Consider the following 24,452-nt stretch of genomic DNA (forward strand, 5'->3'; position numbering starts at 1 on the left):
AGGGAGGCCTTCGTCCATGAATAGAACCTGCACCACCCCGAATGTCAACTCAGGATTAAAATGAACACGTGGTGTGGTGTGTGTAAATATTAGCAATGGAGAGACAAAGATGGCCAGACGGCCTTCAATGGCGTTCGCTAACAGCACTTGCCCCAGCTGCCTGTGAAGGTAAACTGTGGGATTTGCGTGTGGAGCGGTGGCGCAGCGGTTAGCGCGCTGCGCTGTGCTACGAACCCAGCGACCAGAGTTCGTCCCTGCAGACGGCCAACACAAGTGGCACTTATCTGAACCGGTCCAGGGCCTCCCCTAAGTCCATTCAGCCTAAAAAAAGTACCCGGTGTGATGTGTAAACATCGCCATTGGGGAGACAAAGGCGGCCGGGGGGTGGTGCTGGCCACACACCTCCTAGTATGCCGCGTACCAGCGAACGGCACTTGCCAAAAATAAATATGTGAAGGCCGTACGGGGGATCTTTGTCATTGTTGCGAGAAAAGAGCGCGGAGACGCACAGAGACAGACACGCGAGAGAGAGAGAGCAAACAGCACACTTTATGGCGCTCGTAAAGATAATTTCCTAGACATTGAGTGAAACACACTCCATCAGCATCGCGTCGTGGGCGTGGGCCCCGTGTCAAAGGTAAAAGTGCAGGACTGCAACTGCCCCGCTGTGACATGGGCCTCCCTCCACTCGAGAAACCCTCGTGGAGGCGACCGACGCACTCACAGGGCGGCTTGAACCACCCTTCCGCGCCGGCCAAGCGTCTTGGGAGAGGTCGGAGTATCTTCGTCTTCCTCCTCCTCCTCTTCCGCTTCTTCTTCCGCATGGCATGTAAGCAACCATTTGTGTAGATGATGTCAACGTTGAATGCCAAGGCCCTTCGACCAACCCAAGGCGCCAGTAGATGCTGAACGGATTGCAACGATGCCGCCAGGGTCTCGTCGGTGATGTGTACCCTCCTCACTTCGTGGAAATGCGAATATGTATTTCGACTGGAGGAATCCGATGAGCTATAAAGCTATTGTCCAGTAGGTTCACAGATGTCTGGTGGAATTAAATGGCGGGGGGGGGGCGACTGGGTGGGTGGGGGGCTTCCAATACACCGCCCCATGCGTTAAGCGTAAAAGGTTCCATAAAATAAAGAAAACGCGTTATAGCGAAAACGCGTAGTGTGAACGCGCGTTAAACGAGGATTTACTGGATTCGACCCTCCGTATTCGTCGGCTCCCGTGCAGTTGTACAGCCTGCGCACTCTCGACAGCTACGCTTAAATCGTGCACTTCGATGGCCAATGGTGAAAGACAGATCAAGAAGAGTTGATGCACGTGGTATAGTGGCGGCGTGGGGAGGTTGTGGTGGCGTTCATAATGGCCGTGTTAAGAGACTCTGAGCCCTGCAACGCTGAGAAACCTGAGTTCGAATCCGGGTGTTGTGGTTAAAGCGCGCGCTCCATGCGCAGCGAGGTGATGGTCTCAGCCCGAGCACCTTCGTCGTCATCGGCCACAGCTGGATGAATGACGTTGAATAATGATGTTTCTCGAGAACAAGTAAGCAGACGTCACGAGCCTCTCCGTATCCTCCCATATCTGTCCGTCCGCACAGACAAAATTCAAGTATTATTTGTGATGCATCCCCGACGAGTCTCCCAGCACGTACGTATTGTTTGAAGGCGTCCCAGCTCTCCCCCCCGACCACCTCCTCCTCAACCCTCCCACCCCTTCATCCCCCTCCACAACAACGAGCTCTGGCGGTTGGAAAAGCTGGGAACCGTGGAGAAGACAATAGCATTCCTTTGAGATGATGTAATGGCTTTACAAACGGGAGGGGGTGATGGGGGTGAGATGGGGGATGGGGAAGGGAGAGGGAGCCTGGTGGCTAAGGGGCAAGGCTGAAGTCTTTTGTGGATTTTTTTTTGGCGTACGCTTCTTCACAGTTCACACTCTCCATCAGCCCTCCCCCCCTGCTCCCACCACCACCCCCACTCCCACCACCCCCCAATCCCTACCATCCTTCCAGCCTCCAACCCCTCCTCCCCTCCAACGCACTCTCCATCGCCATCTCCCTCGCCATCTCCCTCGATCACACAAAGCAGTGAATTGACAAAGGGCTGTAAATCATTAGCATTATTAAGTGTACGTTACACACACGACATACCACATACACCACACACCACGCACACAACAGACCGCATACACCATACACTATACACCGCACACTATACACCACACACTATACACCACACACTATACACCATACACTATACACCACACACTATACGCCACACACTATACATCACATATGCCACACACTCGCGCTAAGTATACCCTGAATAAGTTGGGAAACATTCTGCGAGCGATCAAATATGAAGGCCGGTGCTGCGCGCCATGGGGTGGTGTGGGTATGCACCAGGCTGGACCGCCTTTGTCTCCCAAGTGCGATTTAAAACCTATTCTCTACTGGTCGGTTATACATATATATGTGTCATATCTGTAGCCTGGAATCAAATTCGGAGGTGAATGGGGTCCGGTTCGTATCGCATTGCGCTGCCCACCACGTTATAGCCTTAGCAGACTGTTTGGGCAAGTGCTGTTCGCGGCGAGCACCTACGAGGGCCGGCACGGCACACGGGGGGGTGGGTGGCCAGCACCACGCCCGCCCGTCTTTATCTCCTCAGTGGCGATTCTTTTACACACCGCACCATATACTAATTTGATGCTGAGTCGACCCAGGGGAGGCCCAGGACGGATTCAGATAATCTCCCCTGTCACTGGCCATGAGCGGGTGTCGAAGTCGGGTCGCCGAGCCCACCGCACATCCTCCACTGTGCACACGACAGACAAAGATCCCCCATATAGCCTTAACAGACTGACAGACACGCCCAGACACACACACACATGATCCACACCACGTGTCTCCATGGACAGAATGACCGGCAGCTGCCTTCGGTCCGTAACACGACGCGTGAACAGACGGCGCTAATGCCGTGGCCTGACACTTAACAATTAAGTCCATCATCATCAGCAGCAGCAGCCATGATCAATCCGCTGCTATGTTGAAGTCTTCGACAAAGCCGTCGCCCTCTGAAAATACAAATGTCTGTTGTGCAGTCATTTGCACGTTCTCCCCGTGGTTTCTCCCTCCACATTTCGATTCCAAATGCGTTCAAATGATTTGGCTGCTGTAAATGTCCACACGATAAGCCACTTCGCTGAGCTATCATTTGTGGCCATGTCGCTTCTGAAAAACGAGCTTTGTAGCTCAGTGGGCCTTACCTAGTAAAAAAATTTAAAAAAATCGTGGCCGGGCTGAGACGATGAACTCGCCGTACGCTTGAAACCTCGGTTTAGGCGGGGAGGGGAGGTGAGGTGCTGAGACCTGTATTCGAACTCAGGCGATCAGCGGTGCCGGCTCAGCCTCCCTGCCACAGCGAGCGTCTATTATGGCCGACAGGACGCACGAATTGGGTGACTGTGGCCAGCACCTTGCCCGGCCACCTTTGTCTCCCCCAACGATGATTCTTCGCCGGATTGCGTTGCCCGCCCGGCTGTTGACACGTTCCGTGAGCTGCGTTAGTGACAACGATGACGATCCCCCGTTTAGCCTACACGGGTTGTGTGGGCAAGTGCTGTTAGCGAGCACCTATAGAAGCCGTCCGCCTGCCTTTGTCTCCACAATGCTGATTTGTTTTTTGTGTTTTTACACCGCACTCGGTGTTCAATTAAGGCTGAGTCGACCGTGGGGGCGGAGGCCCAGGACAGGTTCACGTATTTTCAAGCGGTTGTCGGCCGTGTCAGGGAATCGAACTCAGGTGGCCGGGGTTAGTGGTGCAGCGCGCAAACCACAACGCACGCACACAGACGCGGCACCGCCATAACGACACGGGCTGATACCACGTCCTCCGCTTTTGCGACGGTTCGCTCTCACGCGTCTCCTCCCTCCCTCCCTTCTTCGCACTGCGCTACGAATCCAACCCCACGCTAAGTTCGACTCCCGGCCGCGGCCAACGCCAGCGGGAAACATCTGAACTGTTCCTGGACCTCGCCTAGGTCAACTCAGCCTTAAATGTTTGTGATCAGTGACCAGTGTTTACCCGTCTCAGAACTGGCGACCGCGGGCCGTCAGCCATGTGTTCGATAACAGCGCTTGCCCTAACGTAATGTATGGCTTACACGAGGAATCCTTTGTCTTTCTCATTGTTGTGTGTGCGTGTGTTGGGGGTAACTCGTGAAGCACGCTCCTGGGCGGTTGGAGGCAATCTCTTCCGGCAACAACGGAGGGCGGAGGGAGCGACGCTCACAACAACGAGCTGAGCGACGGGCGATAAAAACACAGCGAGGTGACACAGTAAGGGGTACAGAGACGGTGCTTCTGTCAGTCATCTCGGTCATCATTTGCCGCAACAGCTTGATAAATGCTATAAGGTGGGGGGGGGGGGGTGTCTTTGTCTTGGTTTTGTATGTGTTTGTGGTGTCTTTGTGATTGTGTTTGGGATTGTGTGGGTGTGAGTCAATGTGTCTTTGTGTTTTTTTATACAGACGAGAGCACAGGTAGCGCATCTTGCCAGTCATCTCAGTCAGCCAACCCATAAACACACACATCCGTCTTGCGACCTGCCATGCGCACCTAGTCTGGCACAAGCGCCGCGGTGACGTCACCCGCATTTTGTGAAGAATTGGGGCTGTTGCGGTTGTTGAGGGGTGTGTTGGTTTTTTTTCGCGTGTTCTTGTGCACGTGGTTGGTGGCGTTGTTGCTGTTGTCTTTGTCTTTGCTATTCAACATCGGCCATGCTCATTCCACTGCTCGATGAAGACCGCCGTAAGCTGTCGCCATCTGTCACGGTTTATGCGATGTTGCAATCAACATATCTCCTGCACGCGAGCTAATTTACTTTCTTTTAGTCATCCCAGTGAACATGCAACGTTGGTCCAACGTTGACCCGACGTTGGAACCGTTGAACCAACGTCGGCCCAACGTTAACCCGACGTTGGAACCGTTGGACCAACGTCGGCCCAACGTTCACCCGACGTTCCACGTTCACTGGGATATCAACAACCCGCTAACATCGTCTCTGGTACACGAGTTGCTCCTATCGTCCTCTCGGTGTAATCATTCCGATGAGGTGCCACCGACGCGTGCTTCTTTTGAGCACCCTTCACCTTTCCTTCCATTGCCTGTGGTCGGTGGTCACGGCGTATCCCATCCACGCCACCGCAGGTGACGTGCATTGAATGACAACAACAACAACAAAACAGAAATAAACCCCGCCTCCGAGCACATCGCTCTCCGTCGCATTCCGCGTCGGCGTGGTTTGGCGGCGCGCAAGCAGCGGGTTACCACAGTGACGAGGACGACACGGTTTGAGACCTTTGTGCGTGCGCGGAGTTCGTGTTTCCTCCGATTTTTTCTTCGGTTTTGCCATCTGATGAGAGCCGGCTCGCTTGGGGTGAGCGAGGGCATCGCGCGCGCGCGCGCGTGAGCACGTGGCCCCAGCTGCGCCGCGCGTGGTCAATTTGGTTTCCTTAATTTCGGAGTCATGACCCCGCGGGTCGCGTTAATCCATATTAATGTTTGCGGAGGGAGTCACGAAAGGCTACTCACTGCTGAGGTCGGGAAATGTCCAACGCGTGTTTCCGTGTGTCCATCCGCGATGTCCGCCCGTGTGTTCATCCGTGACAACTTCTCGTATGTTCACTCAAACCAAAGAAGCCCCTAAACCAATGGTGAAGCGACGTGATACACAACTCGTCAACACCATTGCTAAACTCACCACACCGCTCACCAACACCGCGATCAAACTCACCACACGGCGCACCAACACTCATGCCCAGAGCTGCCGATGGCTTTTTGGGAAATATTTGCCACTAAATACTTCACAAATCTTTACCACAAATTTTAAAGAGGCCACTCATTATTCTGCTCCCACAGTCTGAATCTCCTTCCCCACAACTCCCTGTTCATCTCCAGGCTCACACTTTGCATTTTCCTCCGCCTATGACCTACCACAGCGTCGTTTTATTGACACTCACACAGACCCATGGGCAAACATAGAGACCCATGTACGGTACTCACATAGAGACATAAATATACGCACATGCAGAGATCTATATAAAATTAATATACCCACTGTCTCTGCCCAGCGTCCTAAGATGCTATATACTACATGAATCTACACTGTTATATTGGATTATTGGATATCACTTTGCAGAGCGTATCTCTTGCACACGCACGCGCACATGTTGTTGTGTGTGGGTAGAGATGACAGATTACTCTCCGTGTTTTAATAGATTGTATCTGCCACGAAGAGAGAGAGAGTGTCTAGTGATGGATTGAAGGCTTGGCTCTCATTATATGGGTCGCTCAATAAATCGCTCAATGGGTATTTAAAGAGGCCCTTACATATACACACACGGGGGTGTTTTGTTCATGTTATCCAGACACACGCAGACATATACACACATACATAGACAAAGATCCCCCCCCCCCCTTATAGCCTTAACAAACTGTTGGGGAAGGAAAGAAACCCTTTGAAGGCCTTTCTTGTTGTCGTAACGTTCTTACACGCCCCAACTGAACATCTGTGAAGAAAAGAGCTTTATAGCTCATCGGATTCCTCCAGGATCAATCAATATTCCGGTTCTGAAATATTCTGATATAATCATAACGCCCCCCCCCTCACTCCCCCAGCCCCTCCCCCACTGCCGGATGACATCACTCGAAAATTTACATTTCGATCGTGGACGGAGGCTGGGCGAGTGAATGGCAGAGGAGGTGGGGGAGGAGTTGTGGGGGGAGGAGTTGTGGGGGGAGGGGCTGTGGGTAACGCGGGGGAGGGGCTGTGGGGGAGGGGAGGGGGGCTGTGGTGGGGGGGGTCAAAGAGTGCTTCCGCCTTTCCCGCCCTCCCTTTCTTCCTCTTCGCTGTGTGGAGTCGGTGAGTGTGGGCAGCCGCCGTTCTCACTCGCGACTGCTCGTCTGTGTCTCTCCTCGTCTTTCGCCTCCTTCACCTCTGTTACTTCTCGTCCTCTCTTCCTCCTCCTCGTTACGAGACTCGCGCGGAGGTGGCGGCGGCGGTGGCGGCGTTGTGTGGCGTGTGGCGAGGGCCGCGCAGAGGCACGGGCTAGGCCCGAGGCCTATGGCGGCCTCCGCCTCGCGTGCCGCCACGTGGGGCTAGCGGCCGAGACGAGGGGGGGAGGGAGATTCGCGTCTTTAACGTCGACCTAGCGTGGCCTTTAAAGACGTTGCGGGTTTCGACAAAGTAAAGAAGTCGGGTTGTAATAAAAGCGCCCGGCGTGCGTTTTGAGCGGCGTTCCGTTTCGAACAAAACGGAAAAGTAGCCAGGCGTGCGCTTTTGAGCCGCCTTGAAAATGCGCACGCGATTCCAGCAGGGTGGACTTTTAAGGAGAGAGCTTTTGAGCGAAGCGCACTTGCGCGGTTTTGTTATTGAAGAGTGTGTTTGGGGTAACTTGCGGACCGCGCACAAATTGCGATCTTTGACGTCGCTCTTTGCGACTGAGTCCACGAACCGGCGCGCTTTGGCGAAGCGCTGGTTTTTCTTTCTGGCGCGCGGCCGTCGATTTGGTCACGTGAAGTGGTTTTGAAGGCGCGTGGAGAGAGGATGGAGCCGAAGTTGGTATAAGAGGAAAGGGTTTAACGTGACTTGAGTTTAAACGCAGCGGGGTTGAATGAGAAGTATGAAAACAATACGAATGTGTTGCCCCCTTTTTCTGGCAATAAAGCAGGTGTATGTTCAAACACCCAAAATAAACCTTTATCAAGGAATCAATTCTGCATTAAAAACACCGTTTTTGTAGTGAACATACAAACAAACATGCTCTGTCTTTGGTTCTTTCGGTAAAGTCACGTAGAATGAGAATAAAATAAATTGATAAAATAAAATAACACAATTCTCACGACGTTTCGGCCACAACACAAGCGGCCTTCATCAGGTGAAGGGACGAGACTGAAACGTCGTGAGAATTTTATTGTGTTATTTTATCAATTTATTATTTTCTCATTCTACGTGACTTTACCGAGCGAACCAAAGAAGATGAGTCCTTGCAGTCACGAAAGCTTTAAATCGAAACATGCTCTGATAAATAATGTGTGCATTGTGTTTGAAACTGAGTGGCCTATACCAGTCTCACCAGTGTCAGACCAGAGAACGCCAAAAGGCGAACTACAAAGACGATGTACTCTCGGAGCATGTTTAGCTCGGGGTGAGCTCACCCAAGTGTAACAGACACATGAAATATGTAGAGCCTTTAACGTCTCGGTCACATGTGGCTTTAACAATGAAAAGGAGTCACACGGGTTTAGGTTAACCTCGTTTATAAAAGTAATAACGTTAATTCTCGCCTGAAACGCACGTTCCCACATCATTGATGTAGACAATTGTCAGATTTATGAGAGCTCAACGAGACCAGTACAAGTACAGTAGTCTCAAGAGAGACCTGGAAAAGTACATCATTCACTTGACAAAAATGCAAATGAAATGCAAAACTCAACTGTAATTAAAGTGTTTGGTGATTATTGCGTTGACATTGGTGCACAATCACATAAAAACCGAACGCCTCAAAACACTGCCTTAAAAGGGAAAACATTCTAGCCGACGTTTCGTGCAATGGCCCTTAGAAAAAAATAAGCGGGACCTATTAAATGTTTCCGTTGAAGGCAGTGGTTTTCACGAATATGTTGAATTGTTTTTAACTAAACTCATGATCGTGTACAATACATTCCCGTTATCAGTCCAGTGCTGAATAAAGGCTACATGACGAACAAATACGTAAACCCAAGAGCAGATTGCGAATGTAAACAGGACGCGAAGACAAACGGGGGAAAAAATATATATCCTGCAAACATGCCAATGGAATATTGCCGCTACCCATTGAAGCGTAACGCATCGAAACCGTGCATTTAGTCAAAGCACGCCCCATTATCAGCATCCCTCCGGGGTCGATAAAATATATACCAACTTCGTGGGAAGAAACCGGGGACCGTCCCACCTTCATTGGAATGTAACAATTCCACAATTGGACTCGGACCTATAAACAGCAGAGATGGGCTACACACACAAGGTTTAAGACGGAAGTACTTAAAAGTGTGAAATAAACTGCAACCATTTTCAAATTACGTGTGAACTCGTGTAAGTGACCACGATTCTCACGGATACGTCGTTTCCCTGAGAATCGACACCTTGACATGAATACTAATATGGTCAGATTACATTGCGACATGGACTCACATTGTAAAAAAGAATACAAAGTGAGTTGGTAAAAAGATAAATACATTTTATTGGAATATTTTATATATTTGCGATCCTGAATCAAACACAGTTAATTGGAGTGGAGGAATTTACAAGCTTCATTTTCAGGATTATTAAATAAAACATCAGTACTTGATTGCGAAATCCGGAGTTTACAAGTTCAAACCCCAGCCAGGGTTTTATGGCTGAACTCATCAACGTTTAGAGTTAAAAAATCTATTTACATTTAATACTGTTTTGTGGAATATATTAGTCTTCCCATCCGTAGATATACTTAACACCTCCCTTCGGTGGGCAATGATGACCAGATTCCCCGTTTAAAAACAATGAGGCAATTTAAATCTTATTCTGGAAAATCATTGCTCGAGACGTTTTAATGCTTGGCAATAATTTGCAAGAATTGGCTTTAAAATCCGTTACAATAGATCCTTCGTTTAAGCATTTTCCCAACACTGGGATGTGGTTTTCAGAATTAAGTGATGATTCTTTCATTAGCTCGATGGGGCCATCCATTTAGTACGTACGCATGGAGGGGGGAGTGGGGGTTAACCCAAATGCGTACGCTTACTGACAATGTGCGTACGCATAGGAAACGGGGGGGGGGGGTGAAGCCTCGATAATAATTTGTCTACATTGTCCTTCAAATGAGTTAGTCCAGCTGGGGACTGTTTGCTTAAACACGTTAATAGTATTAATCCTTGATCGTTTCTGCGTGGATTAAATATCGGCTGTTCTATAGGATGCGAGGGGGGGAGGGGTGTGTAAAAAGTACGCATGCGTACAGGGAGGGGGGGCAAGTTTTGACGGATTTCTGCGTACGTACTAAATGGATGGCCCCTATCAAGATGCCATCTCAATTCCTATCTCGAGTGCTTCTCGGGCACGCTTGAAGGTGAACGTAAATTCAATTACGCCCATCGTGGGAGATCGTGAGTAATGACCAGATAATGAACAGACAGGAACATTTTTTTTTGTCTGGTCCAATCAGCCTCTGAGCATTATTGAGCAGTGTTCCGTAAGCAGCGTTCATTTAAGCGATGATTCTTCGCTGCTTTGGGAATCTCGGGGCCTGCCTTTAGCGGAAGTCGGGCTTCTGGGTGAGATGGCGTGAATGTCTTAACCCACCTCCACCCGACGCAGCCAATTATTAGTGTTTGTCGCGTGAACAAAACATGCCAATTAGTTGCTACTTCAGCACACCGGTGTGTAGGAAAGTAAACCCACGACATTTCCAATTTTGAGTATGACGTTTCGCTGGTGATTACAACCAGATTCATCAGGCGATTTGGCAGAATTCTCTCTGAAGTTGTAACGAGGTCACGCACGTTCTGTTCACGTGATAAACCTTACTAATTGGTCGTGCCAGGTAGTGGTGGGTTAATGACACTTATATTTACGCATTCTTAACCCAAAACAATCTTTATTATGAATAATATTGGTCGCGAAAAGCTTGCGTGTGTCACGAGCACTCTCATCTACATCACTGGGGCTCTGCTGACAGCTCAAACGGCAGCACTATGGGCCTATATTGGATGATCATGGGTGGAAAATATGAAATGAACTTCACCGGAAGTCCTTGGTGTAAATATTTATTTTTATTATATTTAAAGCTTAGGAATAGCCCAAAACGAACAAAAGTGTTCCTATCAATCAAATGAGAGCTGAGAGGGTGCTCGTCTGTTGGCGTGGATTGAATTCTATATTTCTATGGCATGGGCCAGCCTCATTCATTCACTCTAGTCTTTGTTAAGCAGAGATAAAGCTTGGTCTCATTCTTGTATGAGATGGACCCTATGAAGGATGTAAGTCGAAGAATTTGTGATCACCTCATCTTCCATATTGTGACTGCAGTGTAATCGCTGATTTGGGGAAATATTTCTCTGAATGCCAAGATTTTGGTATGAAGTTTACGTGGGTTGATGTGCATCTGTTTGTCACAGGATCTGACACATCAACAACAACAACATGCAGAACGACACCGGCGAGTTCGTCGACCTGTACGTCCCGCGGAAATGGTGCGTATCCGCACGCGCGGGCACGTGTAGCTGTGTTGTGGGAAGCAGTGGCGCAACGGTTCGCGCCCGAGCACCGGTGACGAGTTCGATTCCGGACCACGGCTGACGTCGGTGGCGAGTTGTGTGTGAACCGTTCGCGAGGCTTGCTGAGGTCAACTCTGTCTTAAAATGAGTACCTGGTGCAGTGTGCAATGGGGAGACGAAGATGCCTGAATAGGTGCTCGTTTAACACCATTTCCTACAGTCTTGTGTGTGCTTACACAGGCAACCCTTGTATTTCTCTCCCCTCGAAAATGCACTCCGATCTCTTGATATGTTACACACTTATTGGCCGTGGTTGAACAACTTTTCCATTTGTCTATTTAAAGGCAAAAGTGTGAGGGGGGTGCATGGCTCCGAGGCCTGATGCCGTGTTAAAGACACTGTGTCAGAGCCGCTGAGAAGCCTCGGTTCGATGCCAGGTTTCCTCCACCCTGTGATTAAACTGGGTTCTCAAGTCTTACTGTAATAGCACGTGATATACAAATGTGTTTTCGTTAGGCTAATCGCACGTAACAAGACGGGACGTGCGGAAATTATTTACAAACGCGCCGGTACCAATTATGTAGTTAATTGTTGAAATGAAGTGATGCCATATTGTGGCAATTAATCGAATTGCGCGCAGTGGCGTGGGTTAATCTACATGGCATTCAACAGTTTCCATTTGTTCAAGTTTATGGTTTGAAATCTCTGTTAATTGTTTTGTGTTGTGGTTCTGCGCAGCTCAGCCAGCAACCGCATCATCGCTGCCAAAGACCACGCTTCTGTACAGATGAACATCGCGGAGGTCAGAGCCGGAGAGATGTGCGGTTGTGCTGAGATTTGCGTCTCTTGCAAGGAGATGTCGGAATTTATTATCAGAATCAGAAGTGTTTCCCGGGTAAAGCCCATTGAAGCTGAGGAAGCTCTTTCTCAATAGCGACTCAGCCGGTAGACGTCACAGAATTCCACAATTTCGTATTTCAAAAACAAACAAAACTTAATCATTGCAATTAAATGGCATTCACACTTTTTAGTGATTTTAAACGAGGATAAACATGGCAGAATAGAGATGCCAAGGGACGAAACGACATGGTGACAAAACTTTATGCCAGCAAGTGCATTGTCTATTGGCCCACACGATAAAACGAGCATGTGCCAACGGGGGTCACATGGATTTATGTATGTGGAACGTCTTTCGTGACCGTACATAGCCAACCGTGCTCATCGGGGGGCGGGGGGGGTGCATTACATCATATGCCACGCGGTCAGGTGCCCCGCGACATCACGTGGTGCGACGGCTGTGTATAATCTGTACCTCTTGTCCTCCAGGTCTCCCATCGTATCTCTTGATTGAGCAGATTTGTTTATATTTGTCTCTTTCATTTGTACCTGCAGGTCGACCCTAGCACCGGCCGTTTTAATGGCCAGTACAAGACCTACGCCATCTGCGGACCCATCCGGAGGATGGTAAAAAGATCCCGTCCTTTGATGGGTTTTTATTGTGATTGCTGAGCACAGGCACACAAGGCCAACAAATAGCACCGTATGAATGTGTAACAGAGTTTTCAAACGTTTCTTGAGCGGAGCAAGGTTGTAGAGGACATGGGGAAAATATTAATTTAAAAGACGATGGGAGGGAATTCCAAAGTGGAGCAGTGCAAGGCAACAGCAGAATGAGAAGTGAAACTAAACTTTTAACTATTTTTATTTTACCAGGTAAGGCTCACTGAGCTATACATCTCTTTTTTCAGACGTGAATTGGCCGCAAATGAGAGCTCAAATAAATTTATATCAGCCAAATACTCTCATGTGGAGGCAAAAACTGGAGGACCCGGAGAAGCATCCACGTGACCACAGGGAGAACATGCAAACTCGAAATATTCAGGCGTCAGGGTCGGGATCGAACCCACGCACTCCTGTATACGAGGCGAGGTCGTTAACGTCTCGTGACCGTGGCGCCCCAGTGCTGTGACCTGCAGGTGTGGTGGCTCAACATAAACGTGGATGAGATGAAACCGTCAGTCTGGAATATCGAGTTATCAGCGTGGGTGGAGTTAATCAAGGAAGTGAAATTCATGGTAGCTATAGCAGTGTAGTGTCCGTATTTTGCAGAATTCTGTTCATACAGCAGCAGTAGAAACTGCGCTCACACACGCAGAGATGCAGGTTCATGTGTGTTGTTTTTTTATTGGTAATGCTTTCCAATAACGGTTGGCTCTCCATCTGTAACAGAGAAAGCATGATAACTCTCATAACGGTGATCTGTTACGAACAAAATTCGAGTTCCTTTGTATTACAATTTGGAACTTGCCGCGTAGAAAACCGGCCACATTGATCACAGGTGGTTTCCCAAAACTTAAGCGATATAAAAACCACTGCTAAGAGGATTCACACTGTCAGCCCTAGAGGGAAGCACGCACCCCACTCCCGCTGACCCCCCCCCCCCGATGACGTCACTGTGATGTCATGTGTCAATAAGCGTTGCGGAATCCTTGTGTGATTTGAAATCGGAATCTTTATCCTGAAGAAATCCGATGAGCTACGAAGCTCTTTTAACGATAAAACGACAAACAATAAAAAAAGATATGGAGGGCAAAAACAAAATGTCTTTTTGTTCCCCCATTGCAGGGCGAGTCTGACGATTGCATCCTGCGGCTGGCAAAGGACGACTCCATCGTCTCAAAGTACGACCCACAGCTCCCGCCAGCACCGCCACAGTCTCACACGGCAACGCACGCATGCACGCACGCGTCCCGACGGCTTGCAATGGTTCTCGAGAGTGACGGAACCTCCAGTGCAAAACGGGGACCCCCTCTTGTAGACCTGGGTGGGGTTATTCTGCAGTTCAAATACTGAGCTTTACACTGCGCACGTAAATTACATATATACAAACTCGCAACATTCGCACCTTCGATTTCCACGGGTTGGTACGTATGATGGGATATAAGTTCAACATAAGCACCACATGCTACACTTGCATACAAACATATAGGTGTGATATAACATACATTAAAATGCTTGTACAGACTGTACACACTGACATGAAACACATTTACACTATACTTTGATGCGCTATACACATGTGCACTGTATACACGCTTAAATGGCGACAAATACAAGGCTCACAGTACAGGGTTTAAAGCATCGGGCCTTGCGACCCACCACCTTCCAACCACCACCCCACTACCAAACCACCACCATCCACGTTTACCAGTTATCGCCATTCAAATACAAGTTATGTTCCATGCTGCACATTCCTGATGATTGTGGAACATCCCCACGTGATCTGGACAGTGCAGGGTGTTCATGGCTGTAAGAGCTGCTGGTTTTGTAGGGCTTGCCTCTATGTACGTATGTTTGTTGAACTTCTCACACTGTACATAGCCAACCGTGCTAAGCCCACAGGAAGCAATGAATTATCCGTCATTTTCAGCGTTAATCTCTTGTTTTTTCCGCTTTCCAGGACCTTTTGAGACGAAGACGTCGGGCTGAGAAAATGTGTCGCAAAATAAAACGAACGTTTTAGAAGTGAAAAGCATTGTCCGGTGTTTTTGTTCAACTTTTCATAACAATATTAATCATTGATGAAAGCTAGCCTGACTGCTGACAAGACACTGAATGTGGAAACCATTCCACCGTTTTCTTGTATTTAACCAATGCTGCTGAATATTGCGCTCCCAGAAGGCTGTGTGGCCGATGGGTTCCACCACATCCAGTCTGTCGCAATCGAACGGGAACCGCCACTTCCTCCTAGAGCAGTGTTCATCGCAAGGCCCCGTGGGTCACTGACGGCCCCTGGTGGCCTTTAGTGCGGCCCTTGAACGTGTGTGGCCCCCGATAACACGAAATGTGAAAACGCCGCCCTCATCGTGCTGTCACCCGATAGTTTGAAATGTGTGGCAGCCCTCTCACTTGATAATGCCGAAAGTGGTCCCCCTCTGAAAATTAGTGAAGAACAACACAGCACGAGAGAAAACCGATCACGCTGGCAGATCCAGGGAGAATTCCGCCATCGGCGGATTCATCGTGAACATCCCATCACTGACACCCGTGTAACGGAGAGGAGGTGCGACGATAGATGGCTTAATTCGTCACCATTGATTCCGCCGCTCGCCACACACGTGTCCAGATGGTGTGTTGAAGTTATTTGGTGGTTGTGTTCGCTGCAACGTCGCCTTGAATCGCTCGCTTGTCCAGCCGACGCACGATTGAGTCGATGGTAAATCATCAAATTGCTAGGGGGTTGTGTGAATTGTGCCCGATCCCATATCCACAGCACTTCTAAAAAGCACTCGCGGTTAAATGTACACATTTACACGTGGACCATGGGCGCTGTTGTGAGTTGGCCACGGCTTAACATAGAAGACGAATACCTTGCACCGGCCCTGGGCCTGCAATGCGTCGACGAGCACCTGGTGTGGGTCGGTGGAGAAGACCGACCGGGTGTGGCGCTGGCCGTAACCAACCCCCTTCGTGGTCGTTGCCATTCGGTTGGTGCTCGCCAACGGCAGTTGCTCCACCAGCGTTAGGATATAGGAGTCGGGGGCGGGGGGCGGGGAGAATCTTTGTCTCCCGTCGCGGAGGGTTAGAACAGGGTCCGTGCACTTTGCACCGCGCCAGCGTTTAAACAATGCACAGGAACGGGAAACGACGACTTCCCATGTCGCTCTTGACAGATCGACGGCCGTGCGGAACATCCTGCCGGAACGCGGCCACCTCGCTCGCCAGACGGAATGAATGAATCGCCTGAATTCGGCACGTAGGTTTTTGTCGCAGCCATTCGTAGTGGTGTAGCGTGGTCAATGTCTTCTCTCGGGAGCTTTTGCTGCGCACCGCTGCGGCCGTCTTTTGAGTTGACGCGAGCTTTCTCACCGACGGTGCTTTTATTTCAGCCCGAACTGTGTGGAACTCTGCTGCTGAATTTGCTTTTGCACGCCACATCCATCTCGAATGATTTTGTCCTCATCGTGTACACTAGATTGCTATAAACCTGCCAGAAATTAAGGGCCCCGGATGCTTATGAATAGGCGTAGCTTGTATTCTAGTTGTAGTGCCTTATGCCGATAATCCCCGCTCTAGGTCGTTCTCTTTTCTGTCATAGCCGTGTCAGTTCCTATCACCTTGGTTCTCGTGGAAATTTATTATCGGTCGTCCAGGGCTTGATATCTCGGTATTTTCGGGAACGCTGCAAGGCTGGCTTTGAAGCACGGCTAATCGGCGTAAGGCACTACCACGAGAGTACATGGCACGCATCATGTTGCTGCAAGAGGGATTTTGGTCTTCGTGAATCCGCCCCACCCCCTCCTAATGTCCCCGCCCACCACCACCTTTCACAGCCCAGCCCAACCCCGTGTCCAGGGGGCGTGGGGCCTACAGAGAAAGAGGCGGGGCCTCAAGAAGAAGGGGCGTGTCCTAAAAAGGAAAGGCGCAGAGCTGAATTTCAGAAGTTGGGGGGGGGGGCGAATCAGGAAGGGGTGAGGCCCAAAGGTCAAAGGACCGGGCTCATAGAGGTTGAACTTACCCAGCGATTTAAGGTAATCGCATAGAATCACGTACGTGCAGAAAGCAGCAGCGTAGCTTTAATGCCGCAGATGTGGCCACGGGCCAACTAGTAATCGTATATAATCGTGCCCCGTATATATGAGGTTTAATCTTTTTTGTTTAAGTATGAAGCCAAAGTAAAGCGAGATGGGCTATGACCGGGTGCCAAAATAATCCCCGGAACAGCAGGGTTGGCTACTCACGGTGCGAAAGAAGTTCAACGTACATAAAGGTAACCATGGTACAAGCGATAGCCGAGCAATAAGGAGATGACTGACCGCCCCGGTGAACGAACTGAGTGAGTTTTGGCTCGTCAAACTCCCCCCGACTGCTCTGCGAACTACCCTGGGAACCGAGTCCACCTACGACCCGTGCAATGGTCGTCGCGGTGAGAAATTCATTCCCTTGGATCGCGTCCAATTCGCGTGCCTTCGTAAAACAACGGCGATTGTGCGCACATCGATCGGCGTGAGCGATGATTTCTCCGAGCGAGGAGCGGCAAGCACGACCGCCGTCTCGCCTGGACGTGTTTATTTGAAGATCGTTTAATTTCCTCCACGCGCTCCCACCACAGAGAGAGGGAGGGGGAGAGGGGGGAGACTGGGAGATGAGAGGGAGGGAGATGGGTAAGGAGGGATGGAGGTAGGGGAGAGTGGGAGATGTTGGGGGGGGGAGACTGCGAGAGAGGAGAGGGAGGGAGATGGGTAGGGAGGAAGGAAGGAGAGAGTGCGAGATGGGGGGGGGGGGAGAGTGCGAGATGGGGAGGAGAGTGGGAGATGGGGAGGAGAGTGGGAGATAGGGAGAGGGAGACGGCGAGAGAGGAGTGGGAGGGAGATGGGTAGGGAGGAAGGAAGGAGAGAGTGCGAGATGGGGGGGAGAGTGGGAGATGGGGAGGAGAGTGGGAGATGGGGAGAGGGAGACGGCGAGAGAGGAGTGGGAGGGAGATGGGTAAGGAGGGAGGGAGGGGAAGACTGGGAGATGGGAAGAGAGGGAGCGCAATGGGTAAGGGTGGAGGAAGGGCGATTGGCATCAGCAGCACTCTTTATAGACACGATTGTTTTATTGCACGTGCCCCATCATATGTGTCAATCCACTGCTGGATTATGTGTTTGTCTGCAGTCTGCCTGCCGGGACGTCTGTCTGCCGATGTTTCTGGCTGGCTGCCTGTCTCCATATCTCCCTGTCTCTCTGTGAATGTCTTCGCGTTTGTCCGCCCGCCCGCCTGTCTGTCGGACTGCATGTCTGCATTTGTATGCCTGCCGTTACGTCTTGTCTGAAGGTATCCCTCTCAAACAAAAAAATGCATAATTTACTGCTGCTTTGCAAACCCCCTACGGGATGAGGTTGGGGGGGGGGTGTCGTTTGACCATTTTCAGCAGTCTGGTGCGGGATGGTTGGGCGGAGATGAAGCTCGTGCGGGGCCTGTAGCATATGTTGTTAAATAAATATTAAAACATTTTTTATGAGAATACGTTTTTCCCCTATTATCTGGCAACAAAATGGTGTTGTTAAAACACCAAACTGAAACCTTTTACACTGAATCATGTCTGCATTAACCACAATACTTGTAGTCAAAATGCAAACAAAAAAATACTCTGATAATATATACATTGTCTTTGAAACTGATTGGTCCACACCAGAGACAGCTTTCTTTTGAGCCTCGTCTCAAACGGTGTTAGACCAGAGGACGCCAAAAGGCGTACAAATAAAACTGGAAAAACGTATTCTCATATTTTGGTACTGGCAAAGGAGGTGCCACAATTGTTTTACTTGCATAGTAAAGTCATTGTTTTTTTCATTTGCTACACAGCCAGATAATACGACAAATCGCTAACCTTAAACACCCAGGCGTTCATAAAGATTGAAGGCAGTATAGTACTATAATAGTGCAAGTGCAAAATCACTGAACCGGAATTGATAGTTTGTAAGCATTTAGCGCGGGGCCCTTGAAAGTGCGGGGCCCGTAGCTACTTGTGTAGCTACTACATATGTAGTAGCTACACTTGTGCTACTGGGATAATCCGGCACTGGGTGGGGGGACATCCAGAACAGGTTCTGGCACTCCTCGCCACTGATGTTCGCCGTGGGCATTGAAATACTGAACCCAAGCACGCCCGGCTTGCATAGCGCAAGCGACATCTGTGTGTAAGTTTATGCACGGGCGCTGGGCCAGCGACAGATGGAACCCTTTCACCCAACCCGCATTGACCAGCGTGGCACCTCCCCTGGTGAAGGATCTCAACGCAGAAGATCCACCTGGGCTTTGATCTTCTGCGAAGCTCGCGGTCCACCCTAAACCGCATCCACTGCACTCACCATGGCAGTAGATGCGGATACGCCGATGCACGACTGGACAATTTAAAGCTCTCCAGCAGCAGTGGTGCGACTGTGGTCATCCAGGACAGAATCGTACAGCGCGTAACGACGCAATGCCCCGATCCACAAATGCGCAGGAGACATCACAGCGATGCACGATTCCGCCGGCTCCTGACGCGGTGGTGTGGCTTGGCCACCTGAATGTGAGATTGCAGTCGTTGTTGCTCTGTCATCTACATCGGCCGTACGAAAGTAGAAGTAGACTACAGCGTGCCGAAGTATGCCCTAAACATCGCCACCAGGGAGACAAATGTGTCTAGGCGTGGTTGTTGCCACACCCCGTGTGCCGTGCGGGCTCTTCTTGTTCTTTTTTTGGGGTTTTGCCGACCCCCTGTTGAATGTCCTCGCTGCCCGGGGTGGAGGAGGAGATCTGCCGATATCCCCGAATCGGTGCCGCGTGGTGGGTTGGTGTTGTCGCATAACCCCGTCGCGTCGCGTCACTCCCAAGCCGTCTGACTAATCAATGCGAGGCACACGTTGCGCTGTCCTTTCTGCGACCTAGAACTATTTTTGTTTTACCTTGACTCCACTATGTTGTATTCCGTATCCAATTGAATGTTCTTGTGTTTAATTCAACCCTACGACCAGACCACATCTCTGGGAAGAGAAGCGGCAGATTACAAAGACGGGAAGACGGACGGACAGAGTGGTTCTCCTGTGGATGGACTTGCCCCCCCTCCCACACCGCCCCCCATATGACCGTGGAATTTCCAGCACGGGCGCAGGGCTGTGAACATGTATAGAGCACCAGAATGCATGAACAGTCCCGCGCTGAGCAGTTCGCCCTCCGCATAAACCTCTCTCGAACGTCGAACGAAGAGACGTTGTCACCTTGTGCGAGACCCGTTGTCATTCCGGGTGGGTTTTGGTCATAGGCCGATCTCATAAGACATCAGACACTAAGCGGGGGTTGAGCCTGGCTTAGCGCTTGGATGGACGACCACCACGCGCAGACAGAGTTGTCAAGATGCTGCTGCTGCTGATGGGCTACGTTTATCGGCGGCAGTGATACGTGCAGCGCAACGTCCAATGTTGTGTAGTGACTGACTCAGAGACACTAAGAGTAGGATGCACTCTGGTTTATTAACACGACTTGACAGTAACACTTAGTAACTAAAGTTCCCAGTCAGGACAGCTGGTCGACTGCCTGACTGACAACGCCGAGACGACGGTGAAGACTCCAGCAGCAGCATGACGGTGACCCCACTCCAAACGACAGCCCCGAGGTCCCCTCACGGGGCCCCTCTTATACCGCCAGTGTGGCCTGGCTCCGCCCCCAGGGCCACGCCCCCCTTCTGGAACCTTCTAGCGGGTTCTCGATGTGCCCCTTCCGTAACCTTTCCCCCTACATCTCTCTCTGGTCTATCACGTGCCCTGCTGTCAGTCAGTGCTGCTGCAAGCTGCAGATCCCCTTCCCTGCCAGCAGCCAGCGCTGTGCTGCTACGTGAAATATTCTATGTCACTACAGTTGCACTGCAACTCCAAGCTGACACCTCCACACCTCTTCACTCACAGGCAATGAATGACCTGCGTGGGTGAGGTATGATCAAATGGCACCCTACCACCAGCACGGCTTGGGGAGGCCCTCGTCCAGCAGTGGATCGACTAAAGGGCAGCCGCGCATCTGTACGTGCACGGGTACCGTATCAGTGTCGCCGTATTTCACAGAACGCACCTCTGATTCGCACGGATGGCTACGTACGGTGCGAAAGAAGTCCAACATACCACACATACAGCCCGTCAGCCACACGGCCATCTGGTGCTGAATCATTTCAGCGGCGTTGTTTCAAGAGAGGCAAACTCCAGACTGGTTTCGAAACGCGGTATCTCATCAGCAGTCACGCTTGCTTGAATCGATGCTTATATACAATGTCATAATTGCTGCAAAGCGCCTCGATATTCGGCGCTGTGTAATAAATTTATATACGGTAAACATGCCCGCGAACTGCCGACCTTATTCTATAGATAAGGACGCTCCCCTTTGCGGCGTGGCGTGTGAACGTGGACGTTGTACGCATGTACATTGATTGAATTTCTTTCGTACTGAGCTGCGCGGGGAAAGGTCAATAAACTAAACACACAAAAACAACAACAACAACAAAACTACACTACCGAAATGACTCCTCCATCTCGATGTAAAAGTGCACAGCTCCGGTGGCTTCCTCATGTCGGAAGGAAGAGCGTTCCAGACGGCCCGCAGGAGCGCGTCGATGCGGTGGCCGCCTTTGCCCCCCCCCCTCCCTCGCGCCAAGGCGGGGAGATTTTCCCCGGGGTGCTCCGCGCTCCTCCGACGCGAACTAGAAACCCGGCGTCGTCCTTGATTGGGGCTGAAAACATCATTGCGATTGGGGGGGGGGGGGGAACAACCGATGCAGCAGCTGCAGGACCCTGCTGAATAAAGTGTAGTCAATACGACTCAGCGTGGCTTTGCCGGATACGTAACGAGTCCTGGGCCTCGCCTAGGTCTGCTCAGCCTTAAACGAGTAACCCGGTACGGTGTGTAAATATCGGCGCCGGGGAGACAAAGGCAGCCGGGCGTGGTGCTGGCCCAAAGCACGCGACCTCGTGCCGAGATTCAATAGATGCTCTCGAACAGCACTTGCAGTATTCTGCAGGATGCTACACAGGCGGTTGGGGGGGGGGTGTTTGCGTTTATGCCTCAAGGTGAGTTTAGCCTGGCACAAGTGCCGTGGATGATATCGCTTTCTGTAGTTGCGCACGTGTGCATGGAGCGGGAGTGCAACGGTTCGCGCACTGCACTACGAACCCGGCATCCCGAGTTCGATTTCCGCTTATGGACAGGGCTTCCCCCAGGTCGACTCAGCCTCAAATGAGTACCTGATGCGGTGTGTTAAAAAAAAAACATCGCCACTTTGGAGACAAAGGCGGTCGAGTGTTGTGCTGGCGACACCCCGTCGTGTGCCGTGCCGACCTTCATAGGTGCTACACGCTAACAGCACTTGCCCCAACAGTCTGGTCAAGGCGAAACGGGGATCTTTGTGTGTGTCTGTAAGCGTGTGTGTCTGTTTACGGTATTGAATTAACATTTTCCCCCTCCATTGTCCAAGCTGTCCCCCCCGCCCCGTTACCCTACCCCTACATCCCCCCCTCCCCCCCCCCTTCATACAAACTAATCGGTAGCAACCAGGACAGAAGGCACAGGTGCCCCATACTTCACCACCGCTGGTAAGTGCGAGTTGCTGAAGCGGATGCCCAGGCACGTTTCAGGAATCACTCCCCTCCCTCCCCCTCTTTATCCCAAGGTCTCCACCCCCCACAACTCCACAGCCCCCAGCCCACCCTCCCCCAATCGCGTTTCCCCCTGGCATCGTTTCCACGTCGCGAGTGTCGCCTTACGCCGCGACCAGATGGGGCTCAGACACAGAGAGAGGACAGATGGACAAGGCGGTGCCCAGGGCGGGGGTTGGGAGGGGGAAGAGGCGTGATGGGGGCAGAGGGGGAGGGGTGGTGTAGGCGGTAGCGGTGGAAGGGGTGGGGAGAGGTGATTTGAGGGCGGGTGAATGGTGGATTGGAGTGGAGGTGGTTTTTGGAACGAGCGCACGCACGCGCGTGTGGGAGCGGTAGTGCAGTGGTTAGCGCTCAGGGCCACCAACACCATCCGAACCGCTCCTGGGCCTCCGCTAGGTCGACTCAGCCTCAAATGAGTATCTAGTACGATGCGTAAACGTCGCCACTCGGGAGACAAAGGCGGCCAGGCGTGGTGTTGGCCACCCACCCCCTCGTGTGCCGTGCCGGCCTCCGTATGAGTTCGCTTACGGCACTTTCCTCAAACAGTCTGTGAAAGACTATACAGGGGATCTTTGGCTTTGTGTGTGCAAATAGCTAAACGCTCAGCCACAGCAAGCAGGGGAACCAGTGATTGCTTGGGGGTGGCTGAGTGAATGAGTGAGTAAAGCAGAGACGTCTGATTTCACGGCCCGACCTCCGCTGGTTATTACAGTTATTTATGAGTCTCTCTCTCTCTGCGGTTGAAACCCGATGGTCAATTAATTATAATTTTGAGATAGCTGCGCTACGAGACCCATTCATGCAGGGTTTGCCAAAACCACGCCACGTCTCTCCGCGTTTGCCACTTTACTCCTCCAAATTAAAATGCACGCTGCACGCGTCCGATGATTGTTAAACACGCCCCACGTGGCGCCCTAAGCACTTGGCGCTGTTAGCGTCACGTTCAACGCGTGCGCACGCACACGCGGGCCACGTGTACACACACACGAGCGGAATCACGTGGACACACATGCACAGAACACGTGTACACGCACACTAGCGGAGGCACGTGTACACACATGCACGGAACACGTGTACACGCACACGAGCGGAATCACGTGGACACACATGCACAGAACACGTGTACACGCACACTAGCGGAGCCACGTGTACACACATGCACGGAACACATGTACACGCACACTAGCGGAACCACGTGGACACACATGCACGGACCACGTGTACACGCACACTAGCGGAGGCACGTGTACACACATGCACGGAACACGTGTACAAGCACTAGCGGAACCACGTGTACACACATGCACGGAACACGTGTACACACGCACTAGTGTAGCCACGTGTACACACGTCTATGGAACACGTGTACACGCACGCACGCTGAGATCTCAATCTTAATTTCAATCGTTTTTTTTTATTTTACGCAGGCAACGTCAATTAAACGTAGCATGAAATTCAGTTTGAGAAACCTTTCCTTCATTGTTAACTCGGCGTGGTGCATTATTATGATTAGAACTGTCATTGCCTAGAGGTCTCCCCAGAGATCGGTCTTGCCGATCCGTGTTTTATTAAAAACTCATTCAGCTTCGCTGTGGAGTGTTGCGCGCAAAGAATGGTGACAAGCGTGAGCTCGGTTCTGCCTCCGCGTCTCGATAATGAATTCGAGTCTATTCAACTCCTGTGCGTGACAGGCAGTGATGTTCACAAGCTGAATGCCAACCAATGTCGATGGTCTACCAGCCAACGGCGAGAGAAGAAGATTTCGCGTAGTTTTGGAGGGCAGGCAATCTTTTACTTATGTTGGTACTATTTTATTTACCGGGTTAAGCCCGCTGCGCTGTGAGCTCTTTTCAGAGGCGACCTGACCTTTGGTTAGCGCAATGCAGTACGAACCCAGCAACACGAGTTTGATTCCCTACTCAGAGACGGATATCTGAACCGGTCCAGGGCCTCCCCTTCGCCTTGAATCAGTGTCTGCTACGATGCGTAAACG

The 24,452-nt window shown here is 51.0% G+C and overlaps 1 protein-coding gene across 2 annotated transcripts; it reads left to right on the forward strand.

Annotated features, from left to right (window-relative positions):
* The first annotated feature begins 672 nt into the window (after window positions 1-672).
* Window positions 673-14,828, forward strand: RPS21 (ribosomal protein S21). 2 transcript variants are annotated; one of them, XM_032972914.1, is made up of 7 exons: window positions 673-829; window positions 4,229-4,334; window positions 11,198-11,272; window positions 12,035-12,098; window positions 12,689-12,760; window positions 13,922-13,977; window positions 14,757-14,828. In XM_032972914.1, the coding sequence occupies exons 3-7, from the start codon at window positions 11,223-11,225 to the stop codon at window positions 14,764-14,766; spliced, it is 252 nt and encodes an 83-aa protein (XP_032828805.1). In that variant the 5' UTR covers window positions 673-829; window positions 4,229-4,334; window positions 11,198-11,222; the 3' UTR covers window positions 14,767-14,828. The 2 variants fall into 2 exon arrangements, with proteins under 2 accessions (XP_032828805.1, XP_032828804.1); XM_032972913.2 differs by lacking the exons at window positions 673-829; window positions 4,229-4,334 and adding an exon at window positions 6,842-6,926.
* Window positions 14,829-24,452: the final 9,624 nt, after the last annotated feature.

This window comes from Petromyzon marinus, chromosome 3, assembly GCF_048934315.1.
Source record: "Petromyzon marinus isolate PM22_M1 ecotype Great Lakes invasive population chromosome 3, UKy_Petmar_22M1.pri1.0, whole genome shotgun sequence".
In the NCBI taxonomy this organism is placed as follows: Eukaryota; Metazoa; Chordata; class Hyperoartia; order Petromyzontiformes; family Petromyzontidae; genus Petromyzon; species Petromyzon marinus.

Coding starts and splice junctions, on each gene's coding strand:
- RPS21 (XM_032972914.1), top strand. CDS start 11,223: ATGCAGAACGACACCGGCGAGTTCGTCGACCTGTACGTCCCGCGGAAA. Junction 11,273..12,034: donor CTGTACGTCCCGCGGAAATG/GTGCGTATCCGC, acceptor GGTTCTGCGCAG/CTCAGCCAGCAACCGCATCA. Junction 12,099..12,688: donor TACAGATGAACATCGCGGAG/GTCAGAGCCGGA, acceptor TTGTACCTGCAG/GTCGACCCTAGCACCGGCCG.